We start from the raw sequence: 13,960 nt of genomic DNA, 5'->3' as shown, positions 1-13,960 counted from the left end.
TTTCTCGTCCTATATGATGGGTGTAATTCTTGGAATAAGTTCCTGTTAAGTATCACTGCACAGTACCAGTTCTTTTGTGTACGGTGCACAGTATTACTTTTCCCACCTTATGTATATATTACAGACCTCCCATCCTTCTATGTGGGACTGTAATTGCTCCAGGGCCTCAAGTTTCTCCATCTGCCTCTTGGTTTCGTTGATGTTGGTACACACAGTCTTCATTGCTTGCAGGGCACTATGTACTGGCTGGTGGTCTGGGTGTTTTGCTGGGGTCCTTTTTGCCAGTTCCTTTATTAAATAAATACACTGGAAATAATTTCATCCTCCTTCAAAGTTCATTGTATAATTTGCCATTGTTGAGAATAAGCTAGTGACAGGAGGCGATGCAGAGCTCATTATATGTTTCCCCTCATTTCTATCCACAAAGGCAGACAATTCTTCCCCAGAACTTCCCCAGGACACTAGGACAACATGGAGGAGCAGCAGTCATGTGACTCACGGTATTAAAGTGCCGTGAACGGAGAGGACATAAGAGGCAGGGGTAAGCGAAATAAGTGTGACAGCAGCTCTAGATGTGACTGGAGTACTGACTACCAGGATTCCCAACTACTCCTCACCACCTGTGTTTGTTTGCCTTAAATTAATATTTGGCGCAGAAAGCGCTGAATATTTCCTGAATGTAACAGACTGAAGTATCAGCGCTGATAAACACAGCTGTGCGGCCGCAGAGCTGCAGTAGAAACAGGAATTAGAAAAGCAAAATTTTTTGTGATGGGATCCGAAACCAACCTCATTTCCTGTGGTTTATTTATAAAAGCCAGAACATCCCTAATCCTGTGCTGGAGGATTACACAATGTCACCAAGTCACTGACACTATGGAGAGTCACAATTTTCAGAGGAGCACAGGAAGATACCTGGGAATTCTCTTATTCCACAAGTATAACAAGCCGAATTCTAGAAAGTTCGCTACAGTACTTTACTGGAGATTTACGGTAAATTCCTGGCCGCTAAGTGCTCAGCAGTAAATTTACCCCAAAAATTGTGCCCTGGCCATGACATCCCCACCTACTGTACTACTAAAGAATTTTTATGGTCTATCATATGGTGATAGTCTGTCTGCTATAATAAATAGGCTCCTCGGGGGCGGGCACATCATGGGGACTCCCACCCACCATCTGACAGCAGCTCACTCAAGGCATATTCCATGTGGCAGTTATGCCCCTACATAAAACTTTGTGTTGCATCTGTCTTTGTGGAGGGTTGACCCCATGAAAGCTTTGTCTTTTCTAGACACTAGGGCATGTATCAAAGCATCATAAGGGGGCTATATGCACCCCAACCTCCACATGACTGCTCACAGGAGTAGCTTGGAGTCCTACCTTGAGGAGCAGTGGATACTTGCAGATCCTCTGTATGGGGGTTAGCAGGTAGCCCTCCAGGGGGATGTCTGTCGTCTTGCGGCCACCGAGTAACATGCAGCTCTTATAGAGACAAAATTATCAGAAATAATGATTGCAGGATATTTCTAATCACTTAATGGGATATGTTACTTAGGCTTTGAAAACAGGTCTCTATGTTTAATATTGGCTTCACCCAGAGCGAAGGATAATATACAGTGGCGTCATGTATAAAAATCAGTGTAAAATAATCAATGTTGTCCCATCAGATTGTTTCTGCTCACAAAAGCTTGAATCTGGTTGGTTGGATGATGTGGATTATGTTGGCTTTGGTGATGCTTATTATTGTGTTGTAGATGCAGCCATGGCAGAATGGGAGCAAAAACTAAAGATTTATAAAAACAAGAAAATTGCATCTATTTTGGTGGCGGTATATCTATGTGACCCATGGAGGGATATAACATGATATCGAGATCAGTGCTGCAGGCTGCAGCAAGGTCACCAATTACCAAAATCTGATAAACTAAGAGAAGAAACTTGGACACTGACAGGACAGCAATGTTTAAGGAACAGAAGCCCCTGCAAGGCTGTTCTGCGCTTCGCCGATAATAGCTGTAGTCCCTGTAGCTCCTGTGTCCAAGATTCATCAATTGAAAATGGCAGACTAATGTCATGAAGGACCACAAGTTGCAGCAATTGTGGAAAGACCACCGGATGTAGTGCGGACATGTGAGACTCACCAGCAGGAAGGCTCGGACACTAGGGACTTTGTTCAGCTCCATCAGCAGCCTTAGGGCTTTCTCGTGGTTGCTGCAGTATTCCTCGTAGACACAGAAACGATCCTTCTGCAAGGAAAAAAATATATAAATCAAATAGTTTAATATGCGAGAGGTACAAATAATGGGGACTCCATCCCCCATGCAAACACTTTCCGTACTCCTTACCCCCTTTACATCAGGAGTCCTAAGTGACAGCCACTGAGGAAGCGGTGACCAAAAGGGTGAACAGAAGTTGTCAGAGTCTGACAGAAGAAGATTATTCAGAGATGAATTTAATTTTTTTTTTTTTTTTGGGAAAGGGGTAGCGGGGGGGGGGGGGGAGGGGGTATTAAGACAGTAATATTGATTCAGACAATAGATCCAGTAAATTCGCCTGTTCCGCAGACAATAATCGAGGATCAGGTTCTAAAAAAAAATTGAGGTGACAACACAGACCAATCCTACTCTGGCTCTGGGAGGGGGTGGGGGAAAACACCATGATGAAAGGGAGCGCCACCTTTACAATCCCAGGAAATTAGGTTGCAGTGCTCTATGTGCTGGTCACCGTCCCTCCTCCTTGACCATTGCTGCTTTGTGGTCAAGGGGCACAATGTGCCCTGTAATTTCCGTAGAGCCGATGCGGCTATGTGAGCTTAGTGGACATTACACCCTCAAAAAAAATTAAAAAAAAAAGGCCCTACTGCACCCGGCCGAATTTCCACAATATCAAGTACTAATGATCTCAGATTTGTGGCATGTTTCATGTGGGACTTTCTGCTCCTTTGCAGCGCTTCATTTCAGCGGTCATCCCAAGCTTCAGGACCATATAAAATCCTTATTCCTGAGTGAAATCACCTAGTATCAGTGTGCACCCACATATATTGACCTAGGGGTGACAGCACGCACATCATGATGACTGTGCATAGGCAGGACAATGTGTGGACAGACACATCCAGGTGACATCACCTCCTCACTCACTGGTTTTCCTCTCCGTCTCAATCTCAGGGGTCAGGCAAAATCTGCCTGAGCGGCCTCTTCATATCAGCATTGTCGTCATTGTTTCCACAGGAAAAAGACAAGAGAAGGAAATCTGACAGGAAATAGATCGGTGTACCCAGGAGTGCATGTATGCGAGTAGTGTAGTGTACGGTATATATGTGCAGAATATGTAAGTACAGTGTATGTGTATAGTATATTTGTGTAGGGTGTACCTGCATAGTATATAGCACTGTTCATACAATGTTTTTCCATTTCATATTGGATTGTGCACATCGTAGATTCAGACTAAAGGCAAAAAAAACTATGAGTGATACATATGGAAACAAAGAGTAAGGAAACACGTGTAAAACAAACCAGAATTTATAAAACCGTAGATTCCTCACAGTCCCCCTCCTTTACTCTGATGATAGCTCTACACCCCCTTGGCATTCTCTCATGCAGCTTTATTAGGTATGACCTATAATGGATTACAAAGAACAGGTATGTCTTGTCAAGGGCTCATTTATGGAACTTTTCCCCTTCAGAAAGTGTTTGCTATCATCAGGTGTTCTATGCAGAGGCGATATTGGTAGCTCCACACAGTGCTGAGTCTTATTCCACACCTGTTCTAAGCCAGAATATGGCAATTACCACTCAACTTAGTAAAGAGAGACAAGAGTCCCTCATTACTTTTAAGAAAAAAAGGTAAGTCAATCTGGAAAATTGCTAGAATCTTGAAAGTATTGTCAAGTGCAGTCATGAAAACTATCAATCGCTATGATGAAACTGGCTCTCATGATTACCACCCCAGGAAAGGAAAACCAAGAATTACGGTACCTCTACTGCAGATAAGTTCATCAGAGTTACCAGTCTGAGATATATACACACGGTATATATATATTTTTTTTTTTTTTTTTTTTTTCAGTGAACTCTGCACATGAAGTAGTAGACACATCTCAACATCAACTTCAAGAGCAACCTTTGAGAAGCAGGCCTTTATGGTCAAACAACTGCGAAGAACCCACTACTGAAGACCACAAACAAGAAGAAACATATTTGGGCCAAGCAACACAAGGACTGGATTTAGATCAGATCAGTGGAACCTTATATTCTGGTCCGACGAGTCAAAATTTGAGATACAGTGGGTATGGAAAGTATTCAGACCTCTTTACATTTTTCATTCTTTGTTTCATTGCAGCCATTTGGGTAATTCAAAAAAGTTAATTTTTTTTCCTCATTAATGTACACTCTGCACCCCATCTTGCCTGAAAAAAACATAAAAGTAAACATTTTTGCAAATTTATTAAAAAAGAAAAACTGAAATATCACATGTTAAAGAGTGAAAAATTTAAAGAGGTCTGAATACTTTCCGTACCCACGGTATAGCTCATCCCAATCTCTGTGTTTTTGTGAGATGCAGAAAAGGTTAGCGGATGGTTTCTACATGTGTGGTGCCCACTGTGAGGCATGTAGGTAGGTGGGTGAGATGGTGTAAGAGGTGCTTTTCTGGTGACAATGTGATTTATTTATGCCAAATCTAAGGAATACATGTCTACCACAGCATTCTGCAGCAACATACCATGTTTACACCTAGCTTGACCATCATTTATGTTGTAAAAAGACAATGACCCAAAACACGGGCAAACAATGTAAGGGCTAAATGACCAAGGAGAGGGATAGAGGCTGTGTCAGATGATATGACATTCCACTACCAGCCGACCTCAACCCAACTGAGATGGCTTGGGATGAGTTGGATACAGAGTGAAGGAAGAGCAGACATCAAGTGTTCAGCTCCTCTGAAAACTCCATCAAGACTATAGGAAGCCATTCCAGGTGACGACCTTATTAAACTGCTGCTTACACCAAGGGGTGTAAAGCTGTTAGGCTATGTGCACACGTTCAGGATTTCTCGCAGAAAATTCCTGAGAAAAACCGGACATTTTTTGCAAGAAATCTGCAAGAAAACCGCATGCGTTTTTGCCGCAATTTTGCCGAGGTTTTGAAGCGTTTTTGCCGCGGTTTTGATGCATTTTTGCCGCGGTTTTTTCCGGACACTTCCCAATGCATTTTGTAGTGGGAAATCCGCAAAAAAAACGCAAAATTAATGAACATGCTGCGTTTTTTACCGCAATGCGTTTTTTTCACGGAAAAAAAACACATCATGTGCACAAAACATGCGGAATTTATTCTAAATGATGGGATGCTTATTGTATGCGTTTTTTTGCGGTTTTATAGCGTTTTTATCGGGATAAACCGCGAAAAAACCGCAACGTGTGCACACAGCCTTAAGAGTAAATAGGGAGGTCTTTATGGAATCTAAGCTTTAACAAACATTATGGTTTGTTTCATATGTGTTACTTCATTCCTTGTTTCCATGAGTCCATTTGTGGTTTTGCTACCTTCAGTCTGAATCTACAACGTGCACATTCCTTTAAGAACAAGGAAAATCATTGCATGAACAGATGTGGGCAAACTTTTGATGGGTACTTTTTGTGTATTGTAAATGTATGTATTCAGAGGTATGTATGTGTTATTTCCACTTTGTGATCTCATTAAGGAGTTATTGTTCCTCACATTTCCTTCATATTTTGCAATCTATAATCTGGAACTTGGTGGATTCCATTACCAGCAAGTGAATTTGCTCTGAGCTGAAGACTTGAATCAGAAGTGAAATGATGTGACCAGTGTGCGCCATGCAGATTACTGATGAAGTAGATGGGACATTTTGTGATTTCTCTTACATCGGGAACAACATTAAGATCATTGTCAGGATGGGGATATGCAGTGAGGATTCTGGCCGCCATCGAGGTGTTTGTTTTGTAGAAGATCAGAGATGATGATGGGAAACTCACTTCTCATGTGACATCAATAATCCTGCAGAGTTTTGTCGACTTTTGGAGTCAGGAAGTGAGAAACAATCTGAATGGTTACAGATCCAGCAGGGTGAACACATGTTCCTGCACAGCTGCCAGGATGCCACCTCTGACCCCACCAACAGAGCGGCTGCACAGAGAAACAAGTGCACACCAGTGCTCGCTTCACACAGCAATTCTAGTCTGATTTCCTGCAGTCCCATGTAACCCCCGTGTATTGTGGAGAAGGTTGCAGAAGTGATATGTGACGAGAGTTGCTGTGGTTAGTGCAAAGTTTCTCAACTCTTAAGGTTTCTAGTGCCGAATTAACTTCAATTCCAGGAACATCATAAATCAGATAGGGTGCAAGAAGTTTCATACTCACAAACTGCTGGAAGATGTTTCCCAGCTCGTGCTGCGGATGAGGCTCCGGCTGGAGACGACTCTCCAGTGCTGCCAGAAACTCACAGTGAACCTGCAGGATGTCCTCCATGTTGGAGAATAAAATCTGAAGAAAGAAAGAAATATGATATGAAGAGAGCAGGAGACACAAAAACTCCATATAAAACATTACATCATATAGGGGACAGTCCGTAAGAGACTATGTAGTTACATAATAGAGGTTTGTCCATAGGAGGTTGTGTAATTGTATCAGATACAGTACAGTCTATAGGAGGTCATACACTATATGGGATAAATAGTAAAAGAAGGGTAGCATTCAATTAAGTTAAAACACAAGTTGATTTATGGTTTGACTCCCAACAACATGAATGTAACATTTCGGCTCACCCTGAGCCCCTGATTCATCAAACTTTCAAGCAAGAATTCTGGTGTAAAAGCTTTGAAAAGACTCAAAATGTTGAAGCAACTCAAATATTTGGTGTAATCACGTCAACCTCTTGTAGTAGCTCCGATAATATGGGCAGAGTTGGGGCGTGACAGAGGCCTGACGACAAACTCATGACAAGCGGCCGCGCGAGGAGGATTTGTGGCAAGGTGCACAAAGAGGTGTACACCACTCGTTCGATGGTTCTGATTCATTCTTCATGAATCAGGAGTGTCTGACTCCAGCAACCTCCTTCATCAAGACCGCCAGTCTTGATGAATAATCTCCTTAGCCGTTTTCTGATGTAATATTATTACACAGGCAGCCCATACGGCACATAAAAAGGATGTCACATTAACAAATACATTGTTAATCCAAAAACTAAACTATTAATAACATATTTATGGGCGCTGCAGCCCATTTAATAGCCATTACTTTTTTATTTTTCCATCAATATGGCCATGTGAGGGCTTGTTTTTTTTGCAGGACAAGTTGTTCTTTTGAATGACACCATTGATTTTACCATATAGTGTACAAAAACATATCGTGAGTAAAACAGGAAAAAAATTCCAAATGCGGTGCAATTCCACAATGTTTTTTTTAAAAAAAATGTTTTAACCATGTTCACCAAATGCTAAAACTGACCCGCCATTATGATTCTCCAGGTCATTACGAGTTCATAGACACCAAACAGGTCTAGGTTCTTTTTAATTTAAGTGGTGAAAAAAAAAAATCCAAAGTTTGTTAAAAAAAAAACAAAAAAAAACTTGCGTCATTTTCCGAGACCCGTAGCGCTACATTTTTTGTTATCTCGGGTTGGGTGAGGGCTTATTTTTTCTGTGCCGAGCTGACGTTTTTATTGATGCCATTTTGGTGCAGATGGAAATCTTTTGATGGCCCGTTATTGTATTTTAATGCAATGTTGTTGTAACAAAAAAAACCTTAATTCAGGCGTTTTGATTTTTTTATCATCACTCCGTTTAGCGATCGGGTTAATTCCTTTTTATATTGATAGATCGGGTGATTCTGAAAGTGAGGATACCAAATATGTGTATGTTTGAGGGTTTTTATATTGTTTTATTTTGAGTGGGGCGAAAGGGGGGCGATTTGAACTTTTATTTATTTATTTTTTTTAATTTAAAATTTTTACTTTTGGAATACTTCAGTAGTCTCCATGGGAGACTAGAAGCTGCCATAACCCAATTGCCTCTGCTACATACAGGCAATGATCAGATCGCCTGTATGTAGCTCACAGCAATGCGGCATTGAGAACCATAAGGGTATGTGCACACGTAGGTGGGATCTCTGCAGATTTTTCCGCACCCGTTTTTGTAAATCCGCAGGTAAACCGCACTGCGGATTACCTGCGGAATTACCGCAGATTTACCGCGGTTTTTGTGAGGATTCCACCTGCGGATTCCTATTATGGAGCAGGTGTAAACCGCAGCGAAATCCGCACAAGGAATTTACATGCTGCGGAATAAACGCAGCGGGGGTCACCAACGGGCGGATTTCCGGCACGATTGCCGGAAGCGCATGTTAGATGCGGTTGTCAGAGTTTAATTTGTTAAAAGCCGCGGGTGGATCGTGATTCCAGCAGCGGCTGTTCCAGATACATGTCAGCTGTTTTCAACAGCTGACATGTGCCGGGAAAGATGTGGGCTCAGCGCCGGAGCGCACATCAAAGGGGCAGACATGACATGCGCTGTACTAGTACGGTGCATGTCATGAAGGGGTTAAGGGGGCAATCACTTTTTCACACAGGGCCCTGTAGGTTTGGATTTATTTTTCTGAATAATAAAGACCTTTATTAAAAACTGCATTTTGTGGTTACTTGTATTATTTTTGTCTAATATTTAAAATTTGTTTGGTGATCTGAAAGATCTAAGTGTGACAAACATGCAAAAGATTGGGAGCGGGTATATACACACAGAGTGATTATAAAAGATCCATCGGGTTTCAAAGAGGTATATTTCAAAATGTATTACATGCACAATTGTGAATTGCACATGATAAAGAACATAATCTCACAACATAATGTTGCCAAGTGTCCAAGGACCAGGGGCTCCTTCCCTGTTCCTAATGCTAGGGCGCCCTAGCTCACCCTTGTTCCCCGGAATACATCTGATGTGAAGATGCCAGTGCCATGTACCTAGCTTTAGCTCCTAAATCCGCCCTTAGTCTGTACCCTTCCCCCACCAAGGGAAGAGAGGAGTAGTAGTAAACCGTAGTACACCAACCAGACTAACAAGGAAATAACAACAGGTGTAACGAAAAATACCAAACATACAAATATACTCACACATATAACAGAGGAATGCACTGGGGATTGTAGGATGGGGTTAAACCAAAGTAGGAGAAGAAAGGGAATTATCACACACTAAAAAAATCTAGCATAAGTCACAGATAAACCCACCAAATCCTTCTCTTATAATAACCAACAACCTCCAGCCATGCAGCATAAGCTAACCTCTGACAATGAGTGCTAGCCAGGGCCTAGTTTATATAGGAGATGGGAGTGGCTAACAGTGCACAGCTGAGAGCCTAAATGCCCCAGGAGTTCTCAACAGAGTAGATTAACCCCTGCACTGCCAAAAAAACTTACACCGTTTAATAAAAAGGTGAAGTGCTTCTAATCAGTGCTGGAGTAGAAATCAGACACTGTGGTCTCTTCTGCCTCCTCACAGTCGCGATAAACCCGTGACACAAACTCTCTAAGTTTAGCACATAATGTTTACAAATGTTTTCTTTGTCATCCTTTTCTTAAGACACAAATCTATGTGGTAATCCATTTAGACCCAAACAAGTTGTAGCATGTCTTCGTCGATGGTCATTAGAGCAGCGGTAAGGTGGTTCCAGAGCTCATCCAGTGTTGCTGGTAAAGGCAACATGTAAACAATGTCTTTGATGTTCCCCTTAAAGGAAGAAGTCACGCAATGTCAGATCAGGAGACCTGTGGGAGCCATCTGAAAAGTGCCACTTCAACATCGAAACAGCATCCAATGCACCAGTTTGGGAGTTCCTTGTTGATATAGCAACACATCTCTAAATGATAATGGAGTGGCGCTCAGCCTTGTTGGAAAATGAAGTTTCTGGAATGAATTTCAAGTTGCAGAAACACCCATAACATATCGAGGTACAAGGTACAATGTACCAATCAGTGTTTTTGGCAAAAATAAAAAGGACCCATACATCTTTGTTCTCAAGATTGCACAGAAAAAAATGTACTTTTGGAGAATCTCTTTCGATTTCCACAGTGGCATTGGGATTTTCCGTTTCCTATATTTGGAAATTGTGACAGTTCACCTTTCCGCTTAAGTGGAAGGTTGCTTTGTCACTGAACACTAATAATAATAATCTTTATTTTTATATAGCGCTAACATATTTTGCAGCGCTTTACAGTTTTGCACACATTATCATCACTGTCCCTAATGGGGCTCACAATCTAAATATCCTATCAGTATGTCTTTGGAATGTGGGAGGAAACCGGAGTACCTGGAGGAAACCCACGCAAACACGGAGAGAACATACAAACGCCTTGAAGATGTTGTCCAAGGTGGGATTAGAACCAAGGACTCCAGCGCTGCAAGGCTGCAGTGCTATCCACTGAGCCACCGTGCTGCCCACGAACCGAGAACCAAATTCTTCATCTTCCAATGTTGCCTCAAAAAGTGCACAGAATTCATATCAGATGCTATGGTCAGCTGGCCATAAATGTTGCAATAACTGTATGCAATATGGTTTCTGGTGCAGTCGCAGAATCTTCAAGTCGGCTGAGGAATGGCAAGTTCCCATCAAGCTGATCTCTGTGGACTACGTGCAAAGGTCTCCCGAACCCTATCCGCCTGTGACACTCGGTCTTCCGCGGCTTTTACGTTTACATAAGCATCCTGTGTCCTTAAATTGTCAATACCACCGCAGAATACAAGCGACCACAGGTGGATCACTTTCAAACTGTCTTCGGAACACTCGCCATATGGTAACAATTGATTTACATTTCTCATACTCTAAAACACAAAACACTTTTTCTTGCATAGTCGCCATTTTGGGATCGGATACTGCCCAGCCTCCTGGCGACTCACAAGCGAGTCTGCAAGCGCGAGTTACAAACTCTGAGATTTGACCTTTCGATACGTTATTACAAATTTATGTCTTTGCAGTAATATGAATGTGAAACCAGATGAATCTTTTATAAATCGCCCTGTATATAAAGTTGTTGTGAAGTTAGAAGCTTTCCAGCCGTGTTCCAGATAAAAAAAATATGCACAAACTTTATTCCAACAAAATTAAAAATTACGTTCTCTGTACATCCAAAAATATGCAGATTTTCCTAAATGTGTCAAGACTGAAATGCGGTCCCTTTCATGGATCATTGTTTCACCACATCGGACAGGGGTGTTTTTTCTGTGCCAAGGATAGTTGCAGCCTTATCGTAGGTGAGCTGGTTCAAACGTCTTATATATACAGTTGTGGCCTTAAAAGGTACCTTCACACTAAGCGATGCTGCAGCGATACCGACAACGATGTCGATCGCTGCAGCGTCGCTGTTTGGTCGCTGGAGAGCTGTCACACAGACAGCTCTCCAGCGACCAACGATCCCGAGGTCCCCGGTAACCAGGGTAAACATCGAGTTGCTAAGCGCAGGGCCGCGCTTAGTAACCCGATGTTTACCCTGGTTACCAGCGTAAACGTTAAAAAAAACAAACACTACATACTTACCTTCAGCTGTCTGTCCTCCGGCGCTCTGCTTTCCTCTGCACTGTCAGCGCCGGTCAGCCGGAAAGCAGAGCGGTGACGTCACCACTGTGCTTTCCGGCTGGCCGGCGCTGACACAGGAAGCAGGAGGAGTGCAGAGAAGCAGAGCGCCGGAGACAGACAGCTGAAGATAAGTATGTAGTGTTTGTTTTTTTAACGTTTACGCTGGTAACCAGGGTAAACATCGGGTTACTAAGCGCGGCCCTGCGCTTAGTAACCCGATGTTTACCCTGGTTACCAGTGAAGACATCGCTGGATCGGCGTCACACACGCCGATCCAGCGATGTCAGCGGGAGATCCAGCGACGAAATAAAGTTCTGGACTTTCCTCAGCGACCAACGATCTCCCAGCAGGGGCCTGATCGTTGGTCGCTGTCACACATAACGATTTCCTTAACGATATCGTTGCTACGTCACAAAAAGCAACGATATCGTTAACGATATCGTTATGTGTGAAGGTACCTTAAGTTTTGAGACTGACACAAATTTTGGTTTTCACACAGTTTGCTTCTTCGGAGTTTTTAGGTCTTTTGGTTGGATGTTTCTCTGGTTACTAAAATACATCAGTGTTTCATACGTTTTAACATTTTTATTGACAAATTCATCAAGTTTATTTCAAATTCTCAACATTTACAGTATTGACCCTTATTTTACAAGATCTTAATCCCATTGAGAACCTGCAGCCAATCCCCAAAAAGCGGGTGTACAAACAAAAACACATAAAATTGTGATGAACTCCAAGCACTGATGAGACAAAAATGTCGGCCATCAGTCAGGATCTGGCCCAGAAACTGATCTCCAGCTGCCAAGGCAAAGGGTAGAAGTCTTGGAAAATAAGGGACAACACTGCAAATATTGAGTCTTTCCATAAACTTTATATCTTTGTTAAAAAAAAATATATATAGGATGATGATAATGATGAATGTTTGTTTCATGCCATCAGGTACAGGGAACTCTCACATCATTGGATTCCAGGAGGATTCTAGGCTGCCGATGTGACAAATGTCCCCAAGAGCCTACAGTCTACACCTGACAGGTAACCAAGCTTTCTGAAAACAATGATGGCCACCAATATCTGACCCTCTCAGCATTTCCACTTCTTCCTGGCATCCAACCAGGGTCACACGGGGACTAATTAGGATCAGGCTGCATCAGCACATGCTCTTGACTCCTAACCTCAGAGCTGGGGCAGAGGAAGGAGCCGCTGACAGTGGGGCCTTTGATGCCTCTCATGTGGCTTCTAGTCACATTCCCCATAAAAGCTCCGCCCTGAATGAGGCTTCAGTAAGATAGAGACAGCTGGGAGACTTCTATGAGGACACAATGCTCAGCTGCTGCTCATAAAGGCTGCATGGTGCAAGGCTGTGCTTCCCCTATTCACAGTACAGCACACAGGGTCATCTGTTCATGCAAAGCAGGTGAAATGTGCTGCAGAGAAGAGTGACCACCAGAGAAAAGAACTGAGGCTGGAAACCAAGAACTTCCTTGGCATCGGCTGCATTACTATTCGTTATTTGGTGCAGTCACCTCCATGCCCTGACCAAAGCAGCTTACTCACACTGAGGAGGGATATGGGGGTGGGGGATGAGAGAGTTAGAGAGCGGAGATGGAAAGGAAGTGATGGCTATGACCGGTGACCATTTCTGGTGGAAGTATTTGGTGTGAGGGATGTTCTGTGGTTGGAAATCGAAGGAGAAGCAGATTAGTCTTGGAACTGAGAGGAACAGTCATACATTATTGTATAGACCTGCAGGATAAATTCATGATGAGGAGGAAGAAGATGAAGGCAGAGGATGAGGAGACTAAATGGAATTTTACATCAGCTGAAAATTGTCCTCTACTAGCGCTAGTTGTTGATTTTGGAAGCTGATCAGAGCTCGTTTATTTTCAATGCCTCACTAGAGTTAAGCGAACATCGTCGGCTCCCTCCTTATTCAGCAAGCTATCGCGCTTACCAAAGAAGCTGCATCTGGGACCCCGATACCTGGAGCATGCTGGATGATCAGGTGTTTGGCGCCATAGTTGCATGTGTCACAGCTGTGTGACAGTCATACCACATGCATGGACAGCCTGTGTGTTGTGACTGTCACACAGTGGCGACACATGCAGCCGCGGCGCCAAACACCTGATCATTGGGAGCTCTCCAGGTATCCGGGTTCCTGATGCAGCTTCTTCACTAAGCGCTATAGCTTGCCGAATAAGGAGGGAGCCGACGATGTTCGCTCATCTCTAATAAAGACTATAAAAATTACCACTAAAAAGACCCACATCTCTGAAACCGTAGAGCGGATTAAAGAGTGACCGCAGTGTTACTTTTAATTTCACAAATCAATGAATTTGAGAACGTTTGTGATATATCTTATCAGAGAAATATGCTACTTCATCCTCCTGGAA

General features: G+C 42.9%; 1 protein-coding gene across 1 annotated transcript in view; it reads right to left on the bottom strand.

Annotated features, from left to right (window-relative positions):
* PREX1 (phosphatidylinositol-3,4,5-trisphosphate dependent Rac exchange factor 1) overlaps positions 1–13,960 on the bottom strand; it is a 166,599-nt gene that overhangs the window by 82,246 nt on the left and 70,393 nt on the right. The window contains exons 3-6 of the mRNA XM_069750829.1: positions 6,372–6,494; positions 2,139–2,243; positions 1,381–1,482; positions 127–288 (exon numbers count right to left, since the gene is read on the bottom strand). Of these exons, the coding sequence (XP_069606930.1) occupies positions 127–288; positions 1,381–1,482; positions 2,139–2,243; positions 6,372–6,494 (492 nt within the window). The remainder of the gene's footprint in view (positions 1–126; positions 289–1,380; positions 1,483–2,138; positions 2,244–6,371; positions 6,495–13,960) is intronic.

This window comes from Ranitomeya imitator, chromosome 2, assembly GCF_032444005.1.
Source record: "Ranitomeya imitator isolate aRanImi1 chromosome 2, aRanImi1.pri, whole genome shotgun sequence".
Classification (NCBI taxonomy): domain Eukaryota; kingdom Metazoa; phylum Chordata; class Amphibia; order Anura; family Dendrobatidae; genus Ranitomeya; species Ranitomeya imitator.
Note: the sequence above shows the minus strand (reverse complement) of the source record. Positions and strands in the feature narration are given on the sequence as shown.